This window comes from Prionailurus bengalensis, chromosome A2 (assembly GCF_016509475.1).
Source record: "Prionailurus bengalensis isolate Pbe53 chromosome A2, Fcat_Pben_1.1_paternal_pri, whole genome shotgun sequence".
NCBI lineage: Eukaryota > Metazoa > Chordata > Mammalia > Carnivora > Felidae > Prionailurus > Prionailurus bengalensis.
In genome coordinates this window covers 143,316,223-143,344,191 of record NC_057348.1, presented here as the reverse complement: position 1 = coordinate 143,344,191, position 27,969 = coordinate 143,316,223, and the positions used below count along the sequence as shown (strand labels likewise).

The following is a 27,969-nucleotide window of genomic DNA, read 5'->3' as shown; positions in this document are numbered from 1 at the left end:
AGAATGAGCTGATGCAGAATGCTTTCCCTAACACCCTGTTTTCTTGGTACATTCTCCTTGTTTTGTTTCTCACTTATCTCTCTACTTCTGTCCCTCACCCACTACTTGTTTTTTACTGTTTTTTTTTTCTAGTAGATGAAACTCCAGGGTGAAGGGATTCATTAGGATAGATTTAGTGTAGGGAAAAGAAAAAGTAACATTCCAGGTTTTAAAAAAAGTTTTCACTTCAGTTGTCAGTAGGGGGTTAATTTGAGAATAATGCACAGAAATTAAAATGTTTAATGAGCCAATGCTTAGTGGTCAACCACAATAAAATTAAAATGAGATGTGACTTCATGACAACATGAAAATCTATCTTAAAATATGATCAGTATGTCCTGATGTCTATTATTGTAGACTGCAACATAGCCAAAATTGAACAAGTGGAAAATCAAACATTACTTTTACTTTACTTACTTTTACACACATTGATCTCACATTGCTTTTACACAAATTGATCTGCAAAGAGAAAACTCCTCAAGACTTTGGGGAGAAAGTCCTTTACCTAATTATTCAAACAACCATTTTCTATCTGCACTTTTATTTTATATACCCTTTACACCTGTTTAATTAATCCTAAACATGATGCTGACTGCTAATTAAACAGCCCTGAAAGTGACTGACTGAAGGTAGTAATTTGAGATAATTAGTTTTGGTTTCAAACACTCAATTTTCACACTTTGTGCTCATTTTTAGAAAGGGGTGGCTCATTCTTATAGGCCAGGTGGGGGTTGTGTAAGACATTTTACTGCTGGACTCTGAGTAGCTGAGGAAGTGGGAGGATTATTATATACCCAACTAGGGTATATATCCAAATAGGACAAGGAAATGGTATAGTGCTAAAGAATTTCCTATAGAATGCTCCCCTATGTCCTCCTACACACACACACACACACACACACACACACACACACACACACCACTCACACATGCACAGAATTCCTTCTAAAGTGAAAGTCAGGCTGCCGAATCTCTTTCATTAGAACATAGAAATGCACATGCTCCTGATCTTTGTGAAAGTTTTATTCAGTAAAAGATAGATCTCACTGAGTCATTCATTGTCTTTTTCCAAGGTTATTTATAAGCAGGCAATAAAAGGTGAAAAGGGTCCAGATTTGGTGTTCAGTTTGAGATTTGAAGGTGTGTCCTTGCTGAGTAGTCATTTACTAGAAAGGCACAAAGTCTAATCAAGGGAACAGTCTGTCAAGATAGGGCCAGTGTATCTAGCAGAGAAAGCAAAGGGGCAGGAGGAAGGCAGGTCAGACTGGTTTTTATGGTCTCACGATGTTAATAAGCAAGTTAACATAATCCCACCAGAACAGGATCGGACAGAATTGGGAGTTAAATAGGCTAAATCATTGTTACAGTCAGTATAGATAGATACAGGTTACACAGAAGCTGATTGGATCTTGCAGCACCCTGGAGAGCTCCAAGCACATTGTTCTAACTGCTCCCTGGGTAACTGAGGCTTTTATATCTTGGAAAGTTTAGTTTTGCTTAACTGACCATTGGTATGGAGTAGGACTCTCTAGACCTATGAAAGGTTTTCCAAATGTTGAGGGCTTTTCAAGGATGTCAAGAGGAGAGTCAAAACCTCCATGTGGACTGGGAATTATCTGGCCAGGGTGTGGTGGGTGACAGATTCCAGACTATGCAACCCTATGTGGGTAGATGGAACTGCAGCCTTTTTGACATCTTAGCACTCACGTTAATTATGGGATCTGATGGATAGCACAGTTAATTGCTTTATGTACTAGTCAAACCTGAGTCTTTAACCAAACAACCTGAATTGGGCACCTGGGAGTCATTTTGACCTCTGAATTTTCACACTATGGTGTGGCAGCAGAGGGGTGGTGAGATGCACCGTTACATAGCTGATGCTCCCAAATAACCCTTCTTTCACCCTTCATACTTTCATTGGGTGATCCCATGAACTGTCACGGCTTTCACTACCTCCTTCACTATGCCCCCACCATTCTTTACCTCCAGTCTTGAAGACTCTTGAACTTCATATCCTCAATATTATTGCCTACTTTTTAGTTGCTTTCATTCATATCATAGGAGGATCCAAAAAAGCACATACAAAATTAAACTCATCATTTTTGCCTTCCAAATCTCCTCTTCTGTGTAGCTTGGTAAATAGCAAATATCATCTGCCCAGTTACCAAAGCCATGGAACTAAGAGTCCTCATTTCTCCTCATTACCTACACTTTTACTTGATTTTTAGATACAGGTTATACACCCTCCCCCTTCCCCACCCCTTCTCCATCATTGCCTTAGTTCAGTTTTCATACTTTCTTTCATACTTACATACTTTCTAACTGGTTGCCCTGCATTTAGCATGGCTTTCCTTTAATTTATCTCTAAGCACAGTGTAGGCTCACCTGCATTAGATTGTTCTGGAGAGCATAGTAAAATGCAGATTTCTAAACCTCTAGACATACCAAGTCAGAATTTGCTGGAATGTGACTACCTAGGTGTACGCTGAAGTTTGAGGGCCGCCACTCTCTCCACTGCTGCCAGGTGAACTTTCTAAAACAAAAATCTGATTCCGCCACTAGCTTAGTTACAGTCATTCTGTGCTTCCCCATGCCTTTGTGATAAAATCCACAGTTTTTGTTATACCTGACTAGCACTTTATCTGTCCAGCTTTGCTGTTTTATTTCCTGGTGTTCCTCCCTTGCTATCCTGCATTCCCACCGTGTGAAACGCTGCAATTCCTGGAATCTACCATGCCCTTTCTTGACTCTATGCCTCTGGACGTGTGGTTCCTTGTGGCTAAAATGTCCTTCCCTTCATTGTCTGCCAGATTTCTTGTGTCATCTGTGCCCCATCTAGCCTGATTGTCCTTCCACTGTGCTGCTTTAGCGTCCATGTGCTCTTCTATACTAGCACTTTTCATTGGTAGAGTAGAAGTCCTCACTTGGATATATGAGTAAATGTTATATTTTACAAGTTTTTTGGGGGGGAAGATTTGTGGCATGTAGTTAATTTGTTACTCACTTTGAATTTATGTAGGATGAATGACACAGGATTCCTAATTTTGAAAATCTGGCAGTTCACCCTGTGTATGTCAGAAAACATTCTCTTTTCCTAAAGCAATTACAGTATAGATTCCTGTTTTGTGATTTTGTTTGGGTGGGGAACTGGAAAGATCTTTCTATTAGAAAATACACAGTTGGTATTCCCAAATCTTTTTGTGATACTCAATGATTATATCAGTAAATAGTGAATAAACTTGCAAAACTATATATTTAAAATAATTTACCAAAAGCAATAATCTTAAGACTGAAATGGTATCACATGTAAAAAAAAAAGTCTATTAAATTCTCTGTTTGTAGTCATGTAACCTATATGACCTAAAGCCAAAGACAATTTCAGAGGTGACCTTTCAGATATGTGTATGTATTATACCTTCATTTTGGCAGCATTTCTGTACCAGAACTTATCATTTATGATGTAAAAGAGAAGCAGCAAAAAGCACACAAATGTTTTGCTTTGGCTTCAGAACCTGAAGCAAAACTAAATTCATTCTTGCTGTTTAGAAATGTGTTGTGAAAGAAAGTGATCCTACAGACATTTATATAATATTTGTAATTAAATTGGTGGTCACAAAACCGTATTTTGGCTTCCAGCTGGTATGTTTAGGTTACTGGCTATTTAGTCTGTTGTGTCTTATTTAGTCTCATTGTTTGACAAGGTTCCTCATGGGTTGAAATGATCTGTCATTTGTTTTGCAGATACCTCAAATCAGCTATGCATCCACAGCCCCAGAGCTAAGTGATAACACCAGGTATGACTTCTTCTCTCGGGTAGTCCCGCCTGACTCCTACCAAGCGCAAGCCATGGTGGACATTGTTACAGCACTGGGGTGGAATTATGTGTCAACACTGGCTTCTGAGGGCAACTATGGAGAGAGTGGTGTGGAGGCCTTCACTCAGATCTCAAGGGAGATTGGTAAGCATATATTTATCAGATGATTATATTTGGAGGTGACAGACTGTGGAAGTCTGAGCATCTTTAAGTGCTCCCTGATCTGTATGAAATAATTAGAGCTCCTATAGATGCATGGCCTAGGCTGTCCACTCTCAGGGGAAGTTGGGTTTATTATAAATGATTTTGTTGTTCATGGTCTATCAAGGTGACACTTTGGTGCTAATTTAGGAAGTAGAGCTCCTGACTCAGGCGAACATTTTTAAACGTTGTCTGTTTTGACGAGGGAGTTTGCTGGCACATTAGAGCCACTGTAAATTTGAATAAATGACATACTATTTGATTGTTCTAGATGGAAGTTTACATTAGCAAGTCATTAAATTAAAAAAAAAAGGCAGTGGAATTTAACATCCAACACTAGAGGGATTAAGACTGGTAATCATCTTAAAATAATACTGAAGTAGCCCCCAAGGCTATACTTCAGCAATATTCTTATTGTCATATTTGACTTTGTGCATTTTTATTCCTACCTTATACTCTGTAGCTTACATTGGAATGAAGAGCAGTATGTAAAACGTTGGTTAGAACAAGGTGCTGAAGAGCTCTGTCCTGGGCTTTTTTCAAGGTGCTTATCCAAATCTCAATAGGCATTTAACTATGTGTGTGTTTAGCCACGAGGTTGTAAATCCATTCCATTATGTGAAAAAACCGGAACCAAACAAAAAACAACTTAGAGCACAAACCTTATCTGCTCACTGGTCAACAATATAACTTTGTGGGTGAAAGGAGACATACTGTTACTTAAAAATACTATCATTCTTAAGAGACTAAATGTCCATCAACTGATGAATGGATACAGAAATTGTGGTTTATATACACAATGGAGAACTACATGGCAATGAGAAAGAATGAAATATGGCCCTTTGTAGCAACGTGGATGGAACTGGAGAGTGTTATGCTAAGTGAAATAAGCCATACAAAGAAAGACAGATACCATATGGTTTCACTCTTACGTGGATCCTGAGAAACTTAACAGAAACCCATGGGGGAGGGGAAGAAACAAAAAGAGGTTAGAGTGGGAGAGAGCCAAAGCATAAGAGACTCTTAAAAACTGAGAACAAACTGAGGGTTGATGGGGGGTGGGAAGGAGGGGAGGGTGGGTGATGGGTATTGAGGAGGGCACCTTTTGGGATGAGCACTGGGTGTTGTATGGAAACCAATTTGACAATAAATTTCATATATTGAAAAAAAAATACTATCATTCTTATTGAGAATTAATGAATAAAATGTAGGTGTTTTTCTATGAGAGTACTAACAAAATTTTGTGGAAAAATTAAAGTGCCCCCAGCTGTTTTTGAGTAACTGTTTTTGAGAGTTTGAAGGAAGAAATTATATTGATAATTCGTTGTCTTTCTTGGAGACTTCAGCTCAGGAAAAGACCATGGAAGTGATTTGGGCTTATCTAGAATTAGTAAGGACAGAGTCTAAAGTTATATTATTGGAATAAGGTTTCTCTGGAAAGATGTGAAGATAGCTGGGTTCTATTCTTCTGCATATAATAAGGCATGAGAGTTTATTATACACAATGGTTAGTGTGTTTAACATTTGTCCCAGAGTTGTGCTATTGCAGAAAATGTAGAAAAGGCCTGGTGCTGTTGGACAGATTGGGTTAATTGATTTAATCAGAGAACTGTCCACACCTGTTGTTAGTGTCCATGATACCATAATCTTTTTCTGTGAAATTTTAAATTATGTCGTTATTGCTATAAAAATGATTCAAGCATTCAATTGAACTTCAAATGATGACAAATTATATTATCTTCTTGGACTAGAATCCCAAGTTTATCTTTAGAGGAAATGCCCACTCAAATGAAAACAACAGCTTCTGGAAGCAGGGTTAATGCATTATTTAAGCAGCTGATTTCAGTATGACCAGAGTGATAATTCTACAAGAGAAGGAAACTAATAGAGTATGTATTGGAATGATATATTTTTTGCAATGATCCTGTACATTCTTCAACCACAGGTCACATTTTCTGTGCATGAAACAGATTGCTATGAAAAATTCAATACAGGACATAATTTGCCAGTTGTTGCAGAATCTGATAAAATGCATTGTTCCAAAAGTTAAGTGAGATCGCGGTTTTATTCTTTTGACTAAAAAAAGAAATACTTAGTTTTCACTTTTGGGGAGCATTGCTATACTTTGGTAATACTGTCACATAAAAGGATTCAGATGGTATGTTCATTATTCCTGTTTCTATCTTAGTCATTAGTATGGGAGAAAATAATTTTAGTGCCTTGTGTATGCTCCTGATTAGAGCAACACATTTCTTCTATATCGATCCTTTCAGTATTCTGTGACTTGATTGGTTGTCCATTCTATTTCAACACTCACTTATCTGGGGAATGGAGGAGGGCTGGGTTGTCAATTAATATGCAGAATACTGAAAAGGCCAAATTAGTACCACACTAGAGTATGCCATGGAATATATTAAATATCAAAATCATCCCTCATTTTAATGACAAAGATTTTTATCTAGAACAAAAATAGCTGAAAATTAAACCTTATACATGACAATGATATTAATGGGAATAGCAAATGGTAGCAACTTAACCCATTCTGAAATGATCTGATGACTCTGATGGAAATTCATTAGTTCTGTAACATTCGCTTCTCTTACTACAACATTGGTGACATTTCTGTCACCATGTTAGTAGTGTGTTTTTAAAAATCTTAGTATCTTGACTGAGAAGGAGATGTATAAATTCATTTGGTGGAGTGTCTGCCTATTAATAAAATTATATATTTTCCCAACTCATAAATTTTCCTTTACTCTGCTGTTCAGAATTTCTCTCTTTAGAAACATTGATTGCTAAGAAATTTCAGTGTAAATTGGGGCTTCCAGTGTTTCCTATCTTATTAATTCAGACAGATCATAATGGACTGATAGTGAAATGAAAATCTGTTTAGTGATAAATTCCTTGTATGGTTTGATTAGAATATTTTTCATTTTAACAAATCGGAGACTTGGGGGAGGTATCTGTGAATCTCCAAGAGTGAAGAAAATGAGTGAATGATGGTCATGAACACAGACATCTGTGATGGCTCTTATCTAGCCAAGATCCTTCTAAGGGGAGTGTGACAGGAGTTACTTAATAAAATAAAGACAAGTAGTCTGTTGATGTCCTAGCTGTTATAGTCTCAGCCCAAGGCATTCCTGACTGTAGGATTTTTTTGTGGAGAGGGGAAGGCAAAAAACATTTGAGATCAGCAAATAGCACAATTTGATTGGAGTGTAGTTTTTATCATGAAGTATGGGATACAAAATTGGAAAGCTTGACATGGACACATAATTGAGTATTTCACCTCATAGAGAAGTAATTTTATTCTTTATTTTCTAGGCAATGAAGGAAACTGCTAAGGAGAGAGTGATGTATCAGAATGTGTATTTAAGATTGTATTAATGGGAAATGGAAGATGGGGAGACTAGTTGAGAGGACTGTGCAATATCAGTCTTGACTTAATATAGGGCAATGATAATGGAAATGGAAGAGACAACAGACTGGGAGACATTTGTGACATGGGGTGTATGGAACTTAGCCATTGATTGAAAGTAGAGCTTGAGGGTAAGAAAAAAATTAAAGTTGAACTTGAAATTCTGAACCTGGGCAATTGGGAGAATGCAAATGCCACAAATAGAAAAGAATCAGTAAAATGGAGAAGTTGATTTGGGATAGGATGGGAATCAATACAATAAATTGTAGGCACAACACATATCTTTTTGGAGAAAAACAACAAAGAACATTTGTCTAGAGCTTAGGAAGGAACTGAGATGTAGGCCCAGAGCTCATTCTCACAACATTTATTATTAAAAAAATTTTTTTAATCTTTATTTTTGAGAGAGAGAGAAAGAGAGAGGTATGTGATACTAAGAGTTGGTAAAGATGCAGAGAAAAGGGAACCCTTGTACATTATTGGTAGGAGTGTATATTAGTGCAGTTGTTATGGAAAATAATCCAAAATTAAAAATAGGACTACTATATGATCTAAAACTCCTACTTCTGGATATATATCTGGAAAAAAAAAAGAAATCAGTATGTCAAAGAGGTACCTACCTCATAGTTATTGTAGCACTAGTCATAACAACCAAGATATGGAGAAACCTGAGTTGTCTATTGATGGATGAAGGGATAAAGAAAAAAATATAAGGGTCATATTATTGAGCCTTAAAAAAGAAAGAAAGCTTGCCATTTGGAACAACATAGATGAACTTAGAGGACACTATGCTAAGTGAAATAGTCAGATACAGAAAGACAAACAATGCTTGATCTCACTTATATGTGGAATCAGAAAAAGTCAAATTCATAAAAGCAGAGAGTAGAATAGTGGTTGCTAGGGGTTGGAGAGTAGAAAAAATGGGAAGATGTTGGCCAAAGGGTACAAACTTTCATTTGTGCCAGATGAGTAAGTTCTGGAGATGTAGTGTATAGAATGGTAACTATAGTTAACAATACTGGTTTGTATATTTGCTAAGAGAGTTGACCTTAAGTGTTTTCACAACACACACACACACACACACACACACACACACACACATAAATAGTAACCATATGAGGTGATGGACATGTTAATTAGCTTGATTGTGGTAATCACTTTGCAGTATATACATATTTCAAAATTTTCATTTGTCAATTACATTCAGTAAAGCTAGGGAATTGGTATAAATGGGGAAAAAAAGTATGGGAATAATGGCCTAGACTTAGCAAATCTAAGAGTATGACAGAGTATGACAAATCTAAGACTTAGCAAAGTCTAAGTAAGACTTAGCAAATCTAAGAGTATGACAGAGTCTCTTCTCTTGTTAGGTTTCTAGCTATTGGGGGACTCTCAGTCTCCTTTGAAGAAGATTTCCATGATGGGAGATGGTAGGGATTCTTGAGGAAAAATTCAAGGATATTGGGCAGATTTTCATACGAGAATAAGAACTTTTGCCAGTGGGCATAGCTGAACACGTATGGTACAATGACAGAGAATCAAGGAGTGTCCTTGAGAGGGGGGTGCATTAGTTCCCTAGGGCTGCCATAACAAATTACCATGAACTAGATGGCTTAAAACAACAGGAATGTATTGTCTCACACTTCTGGAGACTAGAAATCTGAAATCAAAATGTTAGCAGGGCCATGCTACTTCTGAAAACTGTAGGGGAGAATCCTGCCTTACCTCTTGTAGCTTCTAGTTTTTGCTAGTAATCCTTGGTGTTCATTGGCTCATAGAGGCATCACTCCAATCTCTGCCTCCATCATCATATCACAAGCTTCCCCTTTCTTGTTCCTGTCTCTGTGTCATATCTTCTTATAAGGATGCCCATCATATTGGATTAAAGGTCCACCCTACTCCAGTATGGCTTCATCTTAATTGCATTTGGGATCACCCTATTTCCATTTTGAGCTCACTTTCCATTCCAGTTAACATTCTCAGGTACCGGGTTTAGGATTTCATCATATGTTGTTGGGAGACACAATTTAAAACCCATAACAGGAGGGTAATAGTGTAGATGGGTATACTTAGGGAGATAACTTGCAGTGAAAGGAATGGGAGGTAGACCAAGAGGTCAGTAGGTTAGAAATGAGGATGTGAGGGGTGCTAAGTAGACAGAATTTGGTTAATGGAGTAGCCCATAATAAAACCAGTTCAGAAGTTCCTTTTGGAATGTTATATACAATTTTACTCTTCCTATCCCAACTACTTGGATGGATAGAATGATCTAACGGATAATTCAGGGTTCCAGAATGGGGTAGGTGGTAGCATCTAAGAGTGTGGCTTTCCTAGGCTTCTAGGTAGTTAAGAACTTTCTAGTAGGATCACAGGGGGCACTCCCTGTACAGTGGTGTACTGGCTGTTCAACCTCCCTGCTGTGTAATTCCAAGGTACTGTCCTTTTGGTGGCACCTAGAAAATTGTGGACATCTAGAGGGTTCTTTTAGGCCTAATTGATTTTTATTTTCTCCTTTGGGCTCTTGTGACCTGAGGGAAGGGAATAGCTTAACTGCTGCTGGTTGTTAAGACTTATCCATCACCCGTGTTACACACCCTTAGTTGTTAAGACCACAGTTTTCAGCTTTTGTCTTATTTTAATTATTTGATACGATCTTTTCATTGATATTGTAATAAAGACTTTCAGAATATATTCTTACATTTTTCCATCATAAACTTTGGGAGTTGCAGGTTGTGACTTCATAAATGACTTCCTTGAGTCTTTAGACAGGCTTTCACTTGTCTTATTATATTATTTTAAAAAAGAAGACAGGATAATAAATGTTAATGCTACCACTATCATTATAAGGGGCAAGAAAGCTAAAGCTTTATCTTTGAAGATAAAAGGAATTTGTGAAAGCATTATATCTTTTCACTGTGGATTTTTACAGTATGGCAAAACCCCTCCTTTAATCAGTCATGTTTATGAATGGCTTATTGAAGGTGACAGGCTAGTGAGTCGTCATCACACACATTACAAGGGGCAGAATAGACCTGATTCTGTCAAATCTTTTACCATACGTGACTTTTTTTTTTCTAATTTGCAAATGCTGGAAGCTTCTGACTATTGTCTGACATGTGTTTGGAATCTTAAAATCTCAGAATTGGAAGGGGTTGCAGAGGTTGTTGGACTGGCACAATCTGTTTGAAATGTTAATGCAATAAACCAATTTAATTAATTTTTTTTGTATATAAAATGACTGACACTTGCCAATAGTGATTTATTTTTTGGCAGGGGTCAAGCAATAAATTCAGGGAGACTTCGTTCCTAGTATACAATTGAAAAGTGCTGATCATATTTTTAAAGTAACTCAGTAGTGTTTTAAAAGAAAGCATTTTTTTCCTCTTGGGTTATAAACAAGAACCAAGTTTCTATTAGCTGAAATGGATTCACTTCAAGATTAAAACAAAGTATTTTCAATGACAGAAAGAAAGGAATACATAAAGAGCAGCTTTTTCCCCTCAGATGTTCATTGCTTTGGAAAAATGACTTCCAGCAGGCAAAAATCAATTTGACAGAAGTATTAATGTTGTAAAATACTATGAATGAAAGGAAACATTTAAATTCAATTGAAAACTTTACTTTATATTCCTACAGCTGAGTTCCATTGATAACACCACATTTCAAGTTGCAGATCATATTTAATTAATATTAACACCAGGTAATTGGCAAGAATAACTTCAAAGGAGGGCTGAGGAAATTGTAAATTGGAACTGCAGGTGCAGTGATCCTGCAGAAGCTTTATAGGGATCCAGAGAAAGTGTATATGATTTTAACAATTACTGCAAAACCTGATCAAATAGAGCATCATTTCAAAGCTGTTCTTCACCCTGGCCTTTCTTAATATTTAGGGCTTAGGAACTGCTAACTAGCAGCAGCTGCTGTTAATGTGAAATAGCAAATAACATTCAATAAGCGCTTTCAAACCTCTGGTTCTGACGCTGTAGTTGAGTGTTTAGTAAACACTGGCAGTTTTATGTAGTGGAACCCACCTTGGAGTTAAGAACTTGTTTAAATCTGTCTTTTTCAATTATGAGACTTTGTCTGAGGATTAATTTTCTTGTCTGAAAAATGGGTGACCTCTTCTCAGTGGTCATCAAATGATATAATACTTGTGAATGCTATTCATAAACTCTAACACGCTATTTGATATCAGGTGTTACTGGTGAAAGGAATGGGGATATGGGGAATGGATTTATTTCCCCCAATGTGTGGCAAACCTATATATTATGAGAGTGGTAGATGTATTGCCTGGTGGCCATAGAGGATAAATAGCCAGAGAGGCCTTGGCTTGATTGGTTAATCACCCTCAAGCTTATTCATATGCTTCCTGAAAGACCAGGAAGATCAGAAAGGAGGATTTTGTTGGGGTGCCTGGCTGGCTCAGTCAGTAGAGCATGTTGATTCTTAATCTGAGGGTTGTAAGCTCAAGCCCTGCATAGGTGTGGAGCCTACTTAAAAAAAAATATAGGAGGCTTTTGTGTAGCTTTTCCTCTCTGTTCTCTTTATTAGTTCCTCACAACCACCATGTAAGTCTATCCTGAGTCTTATTCTTGCTACTCCTGTCACAATATTAATTATTGTGTCACCTGGCAGTTGTCTTTGCTTGGGTCTGGTTGTTTAGTTGCCACTTAGAAGGGTTGAGATATCAGGATAAGTTTGGAATATCTTGCCTCGTCCTCAGCAATTTGCTCCTGTGGGTCCCTGTGGCACCACTTGGCACTCTGACCATAATGCCAGTTTCTCTGTTGATTTGCCCCTGTGGGTCCCTATGGCATCGCTTGGCGCTCTGACCATAATGGCAATTTCTCTGTTTGTCTTCTGCTAAATTGTGCTTTTCTCAGGGGAAGGACCACCCTCCCCCACCCCTCCATATCCAGCAGAGGGCCTGGAACATAACTGATGCTTCAGGAATTCCTGTTGAGTGGCCATGTTACCATATTCATTGTTGTGTTGGTTTTGTGAGCCTAGAGGTCAGACTTGCTCAGGCTCTGGGAACTGAAAGGCAGAGATGTTTCCAATAATGGCTTATACATTTTCTTTGCTGATGTGTAACCTATACGGGAAACTTAAGGGGCTTCCATACTGTTAAACCACTCAGAATTTAATATTTTCTTATTGGCAAATACCAAAGCCTATAATTTGTAGGTACAGACCACACCCAGTCCCTTAGGACAGACAGTGCTAGGGAGTGATTAAATGCTTCTTTCACTCTTGGTTTGAGTTCCAGATTTTTCACATCTTAGCTGTGAGACCTTGGGTAACTTAATCTTGTTGTGCCCCAATTTTTCATCTGTGGGATGGGTTTAACAACTGTACAAGATGTGAATGAGATCATAACAACGTGTGGCACATGGTAAATGCTCAATAACTGTCAGCTTGTATTGTGTTAGGAACTCATTATCAACAGTAGGTGACCTGGGAGTGGTCTTATTGCCCTGAGCCTATGTCCTTTTTGCTCAATGAACAAATACGAAGGCACAGTGAGGTCCAAATAAGTGTTCAATTAAAGGCAACCAGTACTCCTTATTCTTGAATCTTGCTTTGTACCTCCTGGCAGTGACCAATCTTACTATTATTTTTTGGCCTAATATGTTACTTACAATAGTGTTGGCACTAGTTGAATGCATGAATTAATTAAATACCAGCATTGGAACACTGCTTATTCCTCTTCCTTTTTCAACCTACACATTAGTCTCTTCAGCCTGCATTTATTGTGCACACACCCCGTGTCAGGTCACACTTGCGCTAAGCTTTCAGGATACAGAGATGAATCATGGCTTCTGCTTCCATGCTGGGCACTGTGTATCAGAGGATTCAGACAAGCAAACAAACAATTACAAATGGATGTGATCATTGCCTTCACAGAGGCATCATTTACAGGCATTGCCCAAGAACACAGGGCCCAAAAGAGGGTGTCCTGCAGTTCATGTAACAAAAAGACCTTGTGTAACATAGCAGAGGGTGGCAGTCTGTGGACCCCAAGCTCCAAGAAAGTTAGGACACCATGTGATGTGAAGTGAAATGAAGTTAGATAACTTCAACAGAAGCATAGTTTCCCATGAAAGAGGCAGCACAAAAAATTGAATGTAGACTATGATACCAACTTTGTAATGAATGTTGTGTGTATTTGTGAGATGTTTAATATGTATAAAATGCATATAGTTTTTGACAATTTTTATTTCTTGATCTACTGATGATTACTTAGATGTATCCATTGATGACTTGCCTTCTCCTGTTAGCTCTTCTTCTCCCTGATCTCTCCTACCCAGCATCACCTATGCCTTTGGTAGTGTTTTCATTTTTGTTCAGTTCCTGAGTCTGAACCGAAGGGCCAACAGTTTGTCCTCAGCCTCAGCCCACAAGCATACAGGCTTTATAATGTTTTGGCCATGATGGACCCTGGTGGTGGTCCTGGGGTGAGTCCTGGGCCTGTCTCTAGGTCACTGCAAACTTATAGTGTTGTCCTATCCTTGATTCACGCTCTGGATCCTTGGGACTGGGGCTCTGCCCCAGACTCTGGACTCTGAGGTTTGGGTCATGACACACTGCCAACTCCTTGTCAACTCTTTCATATGACTGGTTGGAGGTGTTCAGTCCTGCCTGTATTCTCGCCCAGCTGCTGAGGTCTGATTCTGCACAAAGCCATTGAGGATAGCCCTGCCTATGGAGTGGGCCCCTGCTATGTGCTGGGGTCCTGACCCTCTCTAGCTTGTTACTTTTACATTTCTCACATCCTTTTAGTGTCACATCACTAGAATAAGGGAACTTAGCCTCAAATGATGGTTTAAGGTTCTTTTTCAAGGACTCCCAGGCAAATGATTGAAAAGGGCCAGAATCTGTCATATCAACAGTGTGGTCCCTCTTTTGAGTTATTTTTTCCTGCTACCTAACTCTCATCACCGATTATATTAGTTTTCTGGAGCTACTGCAGCAAAGTATAACAGACTGGGTGGCTTAAACAACATCAATCTATTGTCTTCTGGTCTGGAGGCTAGAAGTCCTAGATCAAGGTATCTGCAGGGGTGGTTCCTTTAGAGTATCAGAAAGGAGTATTTGGTCCATCCCTCTTCCCTAGCTTCTGATGGTTTGCTAGCAATCTTTACTGTTCCTGAGCATGTTGGCATATCATTCTGATCTTTGCTTGAATCTTCATATGGCATACACTCTGTGTGTGTGTGTGTGTGTGTGTGTCCAAATTTCCCCTTTCTATAAGGACACCAGTTGTATAGGATTAGGGGCCCACCCTAATCCAATATGACTTCATATTGGGTGACCTCATATGATTATGATCTCATCTTAACCACATTTGCAATGACCCTTGCTTAATTACAACTGCAATGAAAATAAATGAAAATTGGGAGACACAATTCAATTCATAACACCAACGGTAGCTGCTGAATTTACAGAGTTCTTTCTGAATTGAGCCCACATTTGACCTGGTCCTTTGGATGGATACTGGGCTTTGGGCTACTCAAGTTTCTCCTGAGGCATCAGCTTCTGTAATCAGGTTAGCTAGCCTTGTTTCCCCTTGTCCTTGCCAGCTGGTCTCTACATGGCTCAAAACTGAAGGCCCAAGTCATGGCAAGAGTGTGCTTCTCCTCCTTTGCCTAGCCCTAACAAAATCACATTCTTTTGTTTCCTTTTCCAAAGTCATTTTATCATTAAAGCCATTCTGCTTGGAAACTCCAGCACTAGATGGGAGCTTTAAGATGCAATTTGCACTTTACTGTGTCGATAGAAGAACATAATATAAAAACACCCTTCAGCAGATATGAAACAACATCAGAATCTATTTATGTCATTTTTGAAGGCCTGAAAGAGTTAGCCTGAGAATTAGGAGTGTGTTTTCCCAGTTTACTTTATAACTTATCAACTAAGCAATAATTATGGTTTCCTTGAAAATAAATGGCTCAAGAATAGTACAATCAGAAGGCTATGAAATGAATAGTTTATTGAAATAGGTGCCAATTATTTCAGGGGTTGTGTCCCTTGGCAAAACTGTGCTGCACAGTCTTTGTTCTCTAACATCTGTATGGTTGACAGATACTGGGCTTCTTTCTTCGCTTCTTTCAATGTTACCTGACCAGAGCCATTTCATGACTCACTGGGGGCCCCACAAGGGGAAGGCAGGGGAAAAGAGAGAAAGTAAAACTCAAGTCAGCACATTTTGTTTCTTGTTAACAGCTCTGGGAAGAGGCTTGGTTGGGAAAGGAATTTTAAGTAATGATTTAAACATATCTTCTGGCATTGTGGCATTGAGAGAGGAAAAAAAAAGCCTCTTGTAGCAGTTCAGATACACTTCCAAGACTGTGGTACTCAGGGCCATGTGACTCTGGGGCCACATTTGCATCATGTATCATGGCTGGCATGCGCATAATGGACTATTAAGGGAAAATGGGATGTACAGAGTACATTGCCAGCCTTTTGTGTTTGATATCGTGAAGGGCAACCACTGTGTTCTGTTTCAAAATGATGCGTGATGCTATTGCCAGAAGGAATCTTACGTTAGATGTAACTATTTATGTAAGCTGATATGGCAATTTATTCAATAAATACTTGGGCACCTACTATGTGTGTGGGCCCTGTTCTAGGAGGTTAGGGATATGGCCCTGGACCAGTCAGACCTGGTTCCTGCCTTTGTAGGATTTCTAGTCAAGATTACTATCTTTACATTTCTCATGTCCTTTTAGTCTCCTATCTCTAGGCTCTGGGAACTCAGCCTAAGCCAAAAACAGTGTGAGATGCTTGGGACTGGGGGTCCATGAAAATGATGAGAGTGGGCCTGAGTCTGTTATATCAATAACTAGATCCCTTCAGTGTTCTTCAGGTTTCCATAGCATGCTGGGAGGGAAGGGACATGTGTTTGGAGGAAAAAACACATGTGTATGTTTGTGTAGGTAGGAAGAGGGACAGACCTGGACAAAGGAAGGAGACAGGCACGTTCACTGGGGACAGATGTTCAGGAGTAACACCAGATGTGGGTAGGGTGAATGCCATTCAGGCATGCAGAACATGGATCAAGAAATTATGGTTCCAGATGAGTAACGTGAACTTCCTGCTGTGTGGCATGCCTGGGATTCCTGCCTTCCTTACATTGGTCTGGTTAATGTTTCCTTGTTCTGACAATGTTCTCAGATTCTTTCCTGGAAGTCTTCTCTGGTCTCCCTCTCCTCCTCCCAGTGAAGTTTGGGTTCTTTTCTCTGTATTCTGTGGAATAAAAATGAATCCAGACATAGATAAGGAGAGACTTCAGAAGAAAGACTATTGCAATAGAGAATGCCCCTATTTTAAAAGTAGAAAAAGTCTTTGCTTTTACAGGGTAGAGAGGAATAAGCAAAAGCTTAATGGAAAATTTTAAAGGGAATTTTGGGTAAGCAAAGGAGAAATGACCAGTGAGGGATGATGGGAAAGGGTCCTGCTGTGGTCAGCTGATTCCCAGGAGAAGCTAATGAGGGGACATGTTCCATTTTTCAGTGCTTGCTCAGATTTGGGGGCAGATAGAGCTCAGGGGTATGTAGGAAGGAGAGAAGCCTGGCCTATGTTTTGTCAAGACAAAGTAGAAGGTGAGAAGTGGGCAACTACGAACACTTGGTCAGTTTCTACATACCTAACAGATAGATATCATACCACTTTGTATTTTTTTTTTTTTTTTTTTTTTTTTTCAACGTTTATTTATTTTTGGGACAGAGAGAGACAGAGCATGAACGGGGGAGGGGCAGAGAGAGAGGGAGACACAGAATCAGAAACAGGCTCCAGGCTCTGAGCCGTCAGCCCAGAGCCCGACGCGGGGCTCGAACTCACGGACCGCGAGATCGTGACCTGGCTGAAGTCGGACGCTTAACCGACTGCGCCACCCAGGCGCCCCCCACTTTGTATTTTAATTACTTCTTTGCCTTCCTTCAGAGGTAGAGAGTATACCTTACTTATCTTTGTATAGTACTATAGTTGCAGGGTCTAGAAGATACTCTGAGAATCCTTGTTGAATGAATAGATAAATGAGCACATGTCAGGTGAGTGTATCCTGGTGATAGGATATCAGGAAGGAGGTAGTTTGGAGGATATGGGTATATGGACAGGCTAGCTGTCCACATGGGAGGGGATGGGCCTTCCCCAAGGTCAGGATTCAGCATCACATCCTATCTGCTGGCACTTGGGAGATTTGGAGTCTGGGGCTCAGGATTAGGTCTACAACAGGAAATTTCATGGGAAGGAAGGAGAACTAGGAAGCCAGAGTTGAAGCCAGTTTTAAGTTGGGAAACAGAAGCAGTAGCTTAGGTAGATGACAGCAGGTCTGATGCCAAGATTGATAAATTTGATTCTGAGAACCAGAACTGGACAGCGGTTCTGGTGGGGCAAAGTTGAGTTAAGGCCCAAAGCTCTGTGAGGTATGACAAATAGGGCAGATGCAACATCAGAATATGTTGAATATATTACTCCTCTTTCAACTGCCTTTGAGTGTTCTAGGTATGTAAGTGTATGGCATAATTTATGACTGTAAGATGTCCTAAATATGAATTCTAGTATTTAGAGCCATGACCTTGGGCCCTGGGGAGCTTGTTTATTCATGATTCATTTTACAAATGGTTGGAGCCAATATGAGGTTTCAAGGACTATGCTAGGTCCTGGGAATTCACATATCTGGTCTCTGGCTTTAAGGGGCTTAGATTATAGTAAAGAGATTGATCTTAAAAGGAAAGCAGTAAACAAGCTAATAATTATAAATTCAAGATAATAATTATAAATTGTGTCTTATTAAGAAAGAAGCAAATGCACATTTATAGTTTATTTGTGAGATATCTGGGAAGCTGGTGTAGCTAGAACCCAGCAAGGAAAAGAGTAGCAGCTCATGAAATAAACATCAGTCAAGGGTGTGGTTGACTGGTTTTGGAGACCATGGCAGGATATGTGGATTTTATTCTCAAGCATTGGAAAACCTTTGAAGGCATGATTTGGAGAATGGCATGGTATAATTGAAATTTTAAGGGGATCATGTGTAGAAACTGGATTGCAGGGCAAGACAGAAGCCAAAGATGAATTAGAAATTTATTGTAGGCAAGGCCTGAGGTTGGCTTGGACTAAAGTGGTGGGGTAAAGGCAGGGATATGTGTGAAATGGCTTAGGTACCAGCAGAGTCGAAGTCCCAGGCCTGGGGGGAATGAGGTGGCTTGCTGCTATAGGGAATTAAGCCATTGAAACAAAAGTCCTTTGAGACATGTTGGCCAGCATCAGGGTGTGTTCTGGAGAACTGAAATTGGGATGGGTGTCCCAGATGACCTTGTGGCTCCCTTAAAAGGATATTTCTGTGGCGGGAAGTCAAGTGAATTATTTCCTGACAAAATTTCACTTCAACTAATACTTAAGTGAAAAAGAACAAAGAGGTAAGTGTCCCTCAGGTTGCTATTATCTTTAAAAAAACAAAAACAAAATCCATTTAGAGATCTTTATTGCTATTTTTCCTGAGTGCTAGAAGAACCTGAAATTTAGAATGTTCTTGTTAATAGTTTCAAACATTTTCCTCTTAATTCATATTTCTTGTTGCTCTTTTACTCATATTACTGATTCATTTTAAGACTCATTAATCATTATGCAGTTTTCTGAACATTTTTATGCTCTTGTAATACAGTGGTGATTCTGGAAACACTCCTGGGTCCACATAGTCAAGGGTCATAGTAATGGGTGATTTGACAATTTGGTCTCGAAAATTAGGCTTAGTGCATCTTTTATTTAGAGTATACAAAATTATGATTTGACCTAATGACTTCTTATTTGCAAATTCCAACATGCATCATATATATTAAATGTGAATATTTGCTTACCAAAGTCTCAATAAAGCTTCAATGGAAAGTGGAACCTCTCTTGCACACTGCCTCCACCCCATCTTATTGTCCCCAAATCCAAGACTCTCCTTAGATAATTCACTGAAAGGAGAAGGAACTAATATTTATGAGTGCTTACTTTACATGTCATTTAATTCAATTTTCACTATGCCACAAAGCGTATATTATACCTATTTCATAGATGGGAAAACCAAGGCTCAGAGAAGTATGTAATAGCCCAAGATAGCTTAGTTAGTAAGTGGTAGCACAGGATATAAACCCAGGGTTCTCTGACTCCAAAGTTCAAGTTCTTTTTACTACCACTTGCTATTTCTTTTTTGAGGTTGCAGACTTTGATTTCTGTAGTTGTGTCTCCCATCTTTGCCTTGCCAAGCTGCAGGGAGAACAAAGAGCCAATGATCTTCAAATGGCCTAATTTCTTACCTTTCCTTCTCTCTCCTCTCACTCACCGTGTTTCATGCCACACCTTATGACCTGATCATTTTCTAATGTCCCTGTGTGGATTCTCTTCTATTTTCTGGAAATGCTGCATCCCCAGTGTCTTCCTGCAGCTATTTTCATTCTTTAGGACCCAGCATTAAGATACTTAGGGAAACCTTCCTGGATTCCCTTAAGTAGTGTTAGTTCAGCTCTTTTCTGAAATTGCAACCCTTTGTACACATCTTTAGTGAAGAGAGAATTTATTTCACTGTCTCAGTCTAGACTCAAACTTAAACCAATGAGGGAACTTGGGGTTCAGAAACTTAAAAAGTCTAGGAGTAAATCTGACTTCAGGTAGGCTTAGCTCCACATTTTAAAATGAAGTCAACAGGAACGAGTTCCAGCTCTGGGCTCTGCTTTCTTTTGTGTTGGCTTTATCTTCAGGTTTCTTCCACGTGGTGGAAAGATGGCCACCAGCAGCTGTGGGCTTACATACTGCCAGCGTAGCAATTGTATTAGTTTCCTAGAGCTGCCTTAACAAATTACCATACACTATATGGCTTAAAACAACAGAAATTTATTCTCCTACAGTTGTGGATCCAGAAGTTGGAAATCAAGGTGTTGGCAGAGTTGGCTCCTTCTGGAGGCTCTGAGGGATAATCCATTCCATGCCGCTCTCCAAGCTTTTGGTGGCTGCCAGCAATTCTTGGCTTTCCTTGGCTTGCGGCTGCATAACTGTAATCTCTGTCTCCCTTGTTACATTGCCTTTCTATGTGTTTGTGTCTTCTTTTCTATTTCTTATAACAACACTTGTCATTGGATATAGGGCTCACTTTAATCCATAATGATCTCATCTTGAGTTTCCTTTCTTAATTAGATATGCAAGGATACTTAATCCTAATAAGGCCACATCCTAAGTTCCAGATGGACATATCTTCTGGGAGGATACCATTCAACCCATTCTGGCAATGCTAGTGGAAATGGTGTACTTCCCTCCCATTAGTTCCAGCAGAGGTCCAGGCTTGGCCCCACCATGTTGGGTTATAGTACATCACTCTAGCAACCACTGTAGTCTAGGGGAGGCACTATTCACCTTGGCCAGACATAAGTGGCATGCCCATCTGGAGCTGGGGAGAGAAAGGTGGGGTAAGCTCCACTTGAAACATATGGTCAAAGCCAGAGAGAGGGGTCATTCCTCAAAGCTAAATTGAAGTGCTCTCCTAGAACAAGGAGAAAAGGCCGCCAGGCAAGGGAATCACACAGATGTTTGCTGCACACACTGTGTGGTGCCAGTCTGTTGACATCTTTGCCTCCCACCTAGACTGTGACCTTCTCAGGGGAATCAGAAACCTGGTCTGATTCATCAGTGCCTGGGGCATGATAAAACTCTATCAACAAATGTTAAATTAAATTACAGTAGCTAAAATTTCCCTGAAAAATAGGACTTAAATGTAACCATGAATCATAATATTTGTCAATAATAGGTTTGGCCTCCATCTAAATGAAAACAAACAAAACAGCTTCAAGGACAAGAAAAGGCTTCTGTCGAGGTGTTCTCCTCTACTTTGAAAAAAGATCTGCATTTTGTCCTGCCTCTCTTGGCTCTATTATATTGGGAACTAAAGGTTTAACCTGGGGGTGCCATGCTCATTGATGGGAGTCATGTCTACCTACCCAGAAGTTGTCTGTGGCAAGATATAGACTGCCCACCACTATCACTAATGTATTACAATCTGAAAATAGCACAAATCATATAACAGCCAGAGAGCTGCCCTAATAATGCCTCTTAGCTATGGGCCAGTTGTGAACACCAACTAATTAGACAGAAATCAGAGGAGCTCAGGTCAGAAGGAAAGAACTAGAACATTTTGTCCGGCTATTATAAACATGGCTCAATCCCCTATTTTCAAAGAAGATATTTTAGTTCTTTTTATGGTTTATAAATCAATGACTTTTTAGTTTCTTCCTTAAAAAAATGGAATTTTCTGTGGAACTGTCTAGAAGTATGGAAGCCTTTTGTGTTCTAGAAGTCTTGAGGAGAGAAAGGCACTCTGGGAAAGCCCTATTACTGAGATCTGACTTAAAACATGTAAATATAATTGGCATATTAAATATGATCCATTATGCACTTGTTTTAAAATCGCAACTTCTTTATTTTTATCAACTCCCTTATTTTTCTTCTTCCTACTAGTTCTTTAGATGTGATGGTCTAGTTCCCCCTGCACTACCCTTTGGAGGGTATCTTGGCCTCATACTCTTAGTTCTGTAGTCACTACTAAATATATGAAAAGTCTCATTTCAGTTATTGAGATGTCTAGTCCAATGGAATAAAACTCTGAAATTCAGCCAAACTGAAAGTTTCTCCCCTCCAAAAGCTTGGAACTGCTTTAGGCTAGACCCCTGCAGTAGAGAAGGTGGTGGGGCTGTGGTTGGCTTCTTCTCTGCTGCCCTTCTGTACTTTTTCTCCCTGTGCCCCAGCTTTGACATCCTGGAGTGGTTAATAAAGCACCAGCAGAGGTAGGTGTTCCTGGCTTGGGATGGCTATAGTACCTGCCCTTAATTCATGGTGTTTTTTCCCTTTTCCCTATTTATATTTTCCTTGGAGAAACCTTGTTTCTCCCTGGCTTTTGGTATAGAGCCCTCTGTGTGGGCCACCATATGCTTTGGACCTTGATCTCAGCAGCATGAACTTGTGAGTTCAGCTTTTCTCTCCCTTGCTTGTAAACAAAAATCTGGAGGTAGGACTTGATTAATGAAGGTGGAACAGGAAACCCCAGTATCTTTTATGTATGCTACAACAGGAGATGTCCCTTGGTCGCATTGGATAAGATGTACTGGGCACTGGCTGCGGGTAAGGCACTGGGACAGGCACTGAGGAGGGACACAGAGATGGATGTGATATGAGGTAAGATTCCAAGAACTTAGAGCCAAGATGAGAGAAAAATGTTTTCTGGAGAGAGATACAGGTCATGAGCTGTGTAAGTGCAGAGGATGAGGTGGCTGTTTCCAATCAGGAATGTTACGGAAGGGTCTTATGGAGGGGATGCGTTGGGCTGGGTACTAAAGGAAGAAGACATACGTGTAGATGGAGACCAGGGGGCAGACATTAACATTTCAAGCAATATGTGTTTCATAGAGTTAAAGATTTCCATTGATAAACATACAAGATTGTGTTGGAATTCTCACTTATAAAAATAAAGTTTACTTTGCTTCCTCTGGCATACATACTGTTGTTTTTTCCTCACTTCATTTTTATGATCAAGAAGAACCTGATCCATCAATGGGATTTGTGTTTCTGATTTCCCAGCATTCCTGGTATGCATTGTTTTATCTTATACCTATTCCATGTTTGTTGTAATAAAGACTTGTTATTCTGTTCTTACTTTGAAACATTCAGTAGTCTGAATGTCATTGTCACTGGAACTGTGGCGTTTCCTTCACTAGCCTTCAGTAACAGCGATTCCCAAACAGGGACCAGGATGGGTGGGTGTTAGTGATGGAACAAAAACACTTAATGTCTTCAGAATTGGCCATGGTGATTAGGGCCTGCAATCACTGTTTTCCTCAATAGTTACCTTCTCATCCTTTCTGTAGCTGTGACACAACTATGTCATTTTTTTATTTTAATGACTTACAGAATCTAAGGCTTATTACAACAACTTCATGTCCCCAGATTATCAGTGGCTTTGTGTTTACAGAGAACTATAAAGCTATCTCCTCTATATTGAAGGTGACTGGTGGTTTCATGTGTTATTATAACTAACATGGTCTAGAGTATACCTAAGCTCCCCAGTCTACTCCCACAGCTCAAGTGCTCCAGTGCGTAGTTGTTGGAGACAGCAAGAAGACCACAGTTCAGCCTATTTCTTTAAAAGAATCTACCCCCTAACCTGTTTTGTCTGACGATCCTTGTCTTTGCAAGTGCAGCCAGTACTAGCTCTGTACATTTTCATTGTTCTGGGAATCATTTCTTTCTTGGATAGTGACTCTCCTTGGAGGTTGGGAAACATTTTTTTTAATTAACTCCTGAAAGATAAAAAATATAATCCTTTCCAAGGAAAAAAGGGCTACTTGCTGTATCTAGATACCTTCAATGATTTTTAAGCTCTGTATTACATTATGAGATTATAGGCTTTTTTTTTTTTTTTTTTTTTTTTTGCTAAGAGGTGAGGGGACCACAAATGTGATCTGCAGAAGGTGATATTTCTACTAAGGACTCCCGTTACTTTTATAATAGTCTCATATATCCAGGTACTGTGTTGTCAGGTGTGGAGGTTACCAACATGAACAGAACACAACACTGTCTTCTAGGGATTTATATTCTAGAGGAGGAGTTACTTTCAGTGGTTGGCAAAGTGTGTATTGAGGCTCTGGGAGGGCATGTATGAAAGTACTTTATTTTGCCCATAGATCTCAGGAAACTCTTTCATGGAATGATGATATTTGAACTGATTTGGGGATAAAAGGGGCTGGCATTTGAAGCAGAGGGAAACAGCATTTGCAAAAGTGTAGAACCAGGGAAGAATTTGGCAATTTTAATGAAGTGCAAATGCTTTTGCAAAGCAGGGTGTAAGGAATATGGGGGTTTATGGGTGGATGACGGGACATGAGCCTGGAAAATAAATTAGAACAGATTGTAAGAGACTTGTTTACCAAACCAAGGAGATAGTGCCATTGAAGGATTTAAAACAGGGCAGCAACATGGCCAGATTTGTGTTTTAGGGAGGCCCCTCTGACAGCAGGTTGAAAGATGGACAGGGAGACACAATCCATCTGTAGGCAGCAAGATGAGTTAGTAGGTTATTGTAATAGTCCAGGCAACAAGTGACAAGGCTTTAAATAAGGTTGTGGTAGCAAGGAGGGAGGTGAGGTGACAAATAGGAGTCCTGTTAGGAAGTAGAATCAGTAGGTTTTTACAAACAATTGAATGTACAGAGTGAGAGAAGAAAGATTCAGAGATAACTTTCAAACTTCTAACAATTATGTGGATAATTGTTATTAACTAAAGTGAGAAAAACAAAAGGAAATGTTTTAGACTAAACTAGTATTTTTAAAAACATTATTGAATAACTCACTTTAGTAAATGCACAGATATAATGGCCAATTTTATGTGTCACCTTGGCTAGGCCATGGTGCCCAGATATATGGTCAAACATTACTCTGGATGTTTCTACAGGGGAGTTTCGGATGGGATTAACATTTAAATCAGTGGATTTTGAGTAAAGCGGATAGCTTTCCCTAATGTGGGTAGACCTCATCCAATCAGTTGAAGGCCTGAATAGAACAAAAGATGGGCTTCCCCCAAGCTAGAGGGAGTTCTGCAGTAGTCTTCAGACTTGAATTGCACCATTGGCAGCTTTTTTGTGGCCAGCCTGCTGGCCCACCCTGTAGAATTTGGACTTGCTGGCTTCCATAACTGCATAAGTCAGTTCCTTAAAATAAATCTCTATCTAGCTACCTGCCTGCCTGCTTGCTTACTTACCTACCTATCTACAAATCCTATTGATTCTCTTTGTCTGAAGAACCTTGACTAATACAGCAGGCTTTGTGTCCATTGGTCTGGCATTTGCTCAGTGATACCACTATGTGATGACATTAGGCAAGTGACTTCTTTAAGACTCACTTGCCTTAACTGTAAACTGAGAATAACAAAAACCTATGGTTTTTGTGATTATTAAAAAAGATAATCCATGTAAAAATTTTTAAACTTAGGGTCTAGCATGCAGTAAGCTCTTAATAAATGTTTGCCATTATTATTATAATCAAGGAAACATTTCCACATTAGTGTTAATGATAATAACAGCTCAGATTGTTACCTTTCCCAGGAGGGATTTATGTGATAATAGGGATCAGAATTTCCCATTAGAAGAATTAGCCTCTTAGCTTAATGCTTTGCACATTGAACTAATAGGTAAATATTCATAGAAGGGTTGAATTATTTCCTGGTACCAATGAGAGGGATCAGAGAACCACAGCAGATTCAAAAGGGAGAAACTGAGGGCCAGAGAGATGAATGACTTAGTAAAGGACATAGTGTGAGTTAGTGGAAAATTTAGTACTGGGACTCAGGTGTTCTGTCTCCTGTCTAGTGCCCTTTCTCCTGGAGCAAGAGTCCCACCCTTGAAACCAGACCATGTAGCTAATATCCAGGCTGCCAAGCCAGCCCAATTTAGAGAGAGGACTGCATTTTATTTTCTCCTTTGTGTAGACAGGATAGGCAGGATAGGTACCTGATGGCTCATTTGATAAAATCCTTAAAGGGCCTTTTCCTGAATGGACCAAAATGTATAAAGGCATTAGTATTTTTTTTTTAATTAAATAAAAATGTTCTCAGGCCTGTCAGCCTGTATAAATATTGAACAAAAAAGGGCAAAGAGTCATTTTTTTTTCTCTTCCTTTTCTGGTGAAACACTTGCACACACAGTGTGTGCTTACCATGGGCACACCAAGTCAATGTTTACTCTCACTTTAAAGTTTATTTATTTATTTTTGAGGAGCAGGGGAAGGGAAGGGGAAGGGCAGAGAGAGAGGGAGACAGAAAATCCCAAGCAGGCTCCATGCTATCAGTGCAGAGCCTGATATGGGTCTGGAACTCATGAACGAACCATGAGATCATGACCTGAGCTGAGATTAAGAGTCAGAGGCTTAACTGACTGAGCCACCCAGGTGCCCCCTACTCTCCCTATAATTTCCTGCCATTTGTCCTCTTCTCTACTCATTCTAGTGAAATTACTTTGCTGAAGATTATCTCTCAGAGGCCAAGTCCAAGGCCTTTACTCAGCTCCTTTCCTTCTTGAGCCCTCTGTATCACCTACCAATGCCAATCCCTTCTTCTGGAAACTGGCTCCTTTAACAGCATGCAGAACTCCCTCCTGACACCTTTACCTGACACTCCCTACCCTAATGGTAAATGTTTCTGAAGGATCTGTTCTTGGCAATCTTGTCCAAGCTTTCACTTTCAGCTATCATCTGTGTGTGGATGACTCCCCAAATGGTATCTTCATTTCTTTTTCTTTTTTCTTTTTTAATTATATAGTTTAAAAATTAGTTTTACTATAAGGGGCGCCTGGGTGGCGCAGTCGGTTAAGCGTCCGGCTTCAGCCAGGTCACGATCTTGCGGTCCGTGAGTTCGAGCCCCGCGTCGGGCTCTGGGCTGATGGCTCAGAGCCTGGAGCCTGTTTCCAATTCTGTGTCTCCCTCTCTCTCTGCTCCTCCCCCATTCATGCTCTGTCTCTCTCTGTCCCAAAAATAAATAAACGTTAAAAAAAAATTAAAAAAAAATTAGTTTTACTATGAAATTTATTGTTAAATTGGTTTCCATACAACACCCAGTGCTCATCCCAACAGGTGACCTCCTCAATGCCCATCACCCACTTCCCCCTCCCTCCCTCCTTCCCCTTATTCTCAGTTTTTAAGAGTCTCTATGGTTTTCCTCCTTCCCTCTCTGTAACTTTTCATTTCTCATGTCTCATCCAAGCTGTAGACTCATGCTTTCTCATTCATATTCATCTTCCCACCCTCTTTCCTTTTCCCTCCTCCCTCCCATTCTGTGCCAGGCACAGTACTAGGGGCAGGTGTTGCATACGAATACTGTGGTTTTTTTGTCTTCGGAGCCCAGGTTAGCAAGGGGACAGTCAGATGTTGGTTCATGCAATCACAGCAGTTCTAACAGTTTGAAAAGTGCAGATGAAGATGTGCCTGGGACTCTGTGGGAACATAGATAAAGTAAGATTGTGAATGATTAATTCTGTCTGGGCAGGAGTGATGGCAGGATTGGTTCCATAAAGCCAATATAAGTTGAATTATGAAGAATGGGAAAGTATTAGCCAGGTTAGAAGGGCTCTAGGGACCATTCAGTTGCACAGGGATTGAGAGGCATGTATTTGCCTGGCAAGTTGTTCAGTGTGACTGGGCTTCAGGAATTCAGGATGGGGGCTGGGGAGATGGGTAAGCAAGAGAGAATAGGCTGGGAATATGGGTAAAGGCCAGCTCAAAAAGGACCTTCTGTGCTGTTCAAGGGATTTTTAAGTGTCTTTCAATGTCTGTAGTTAGCATTTTATTCTTATCTCTCAGACTGAAGTGATACTTTACTTCAAATATTTCTGTTGACCATATTAAATTTCAGCTAATGAGAGGATACCTACTGGTGAGTATTTTGTTTTACATACTGAGTTCATTTCTGGTAAAAGGAAGAAAGG

At 39.7% G+C, this 27,969-nt stretch overlaps 1 protein-coding gene across 4 annotated transcripts in view; it reads left to right on the top strand.

Annotated features, from left to right (window-relative positions):
* Positions 1-27,969, top strand: part of GRM8 (glutamate metabotropic receptor 8) — a 774,850-nt gene that overhangs the window by 155,767 nt on the left and 591,114 nt on the right. For all 4 annotated transcript variants that reach the window (XM_043589415.1, XM_043589416.1, XM_043589417.1 and 1 more), the window contains exon 3: positions 3,781-3,997. In XM_043589415.1, coding sequence (XP_043445350.1) covers positions 3,781-3,997 — 217 coding nt within the window. The remainder of the gene's footprint in view (positions 1-3,780; positions 3,998-27,969) is intronic.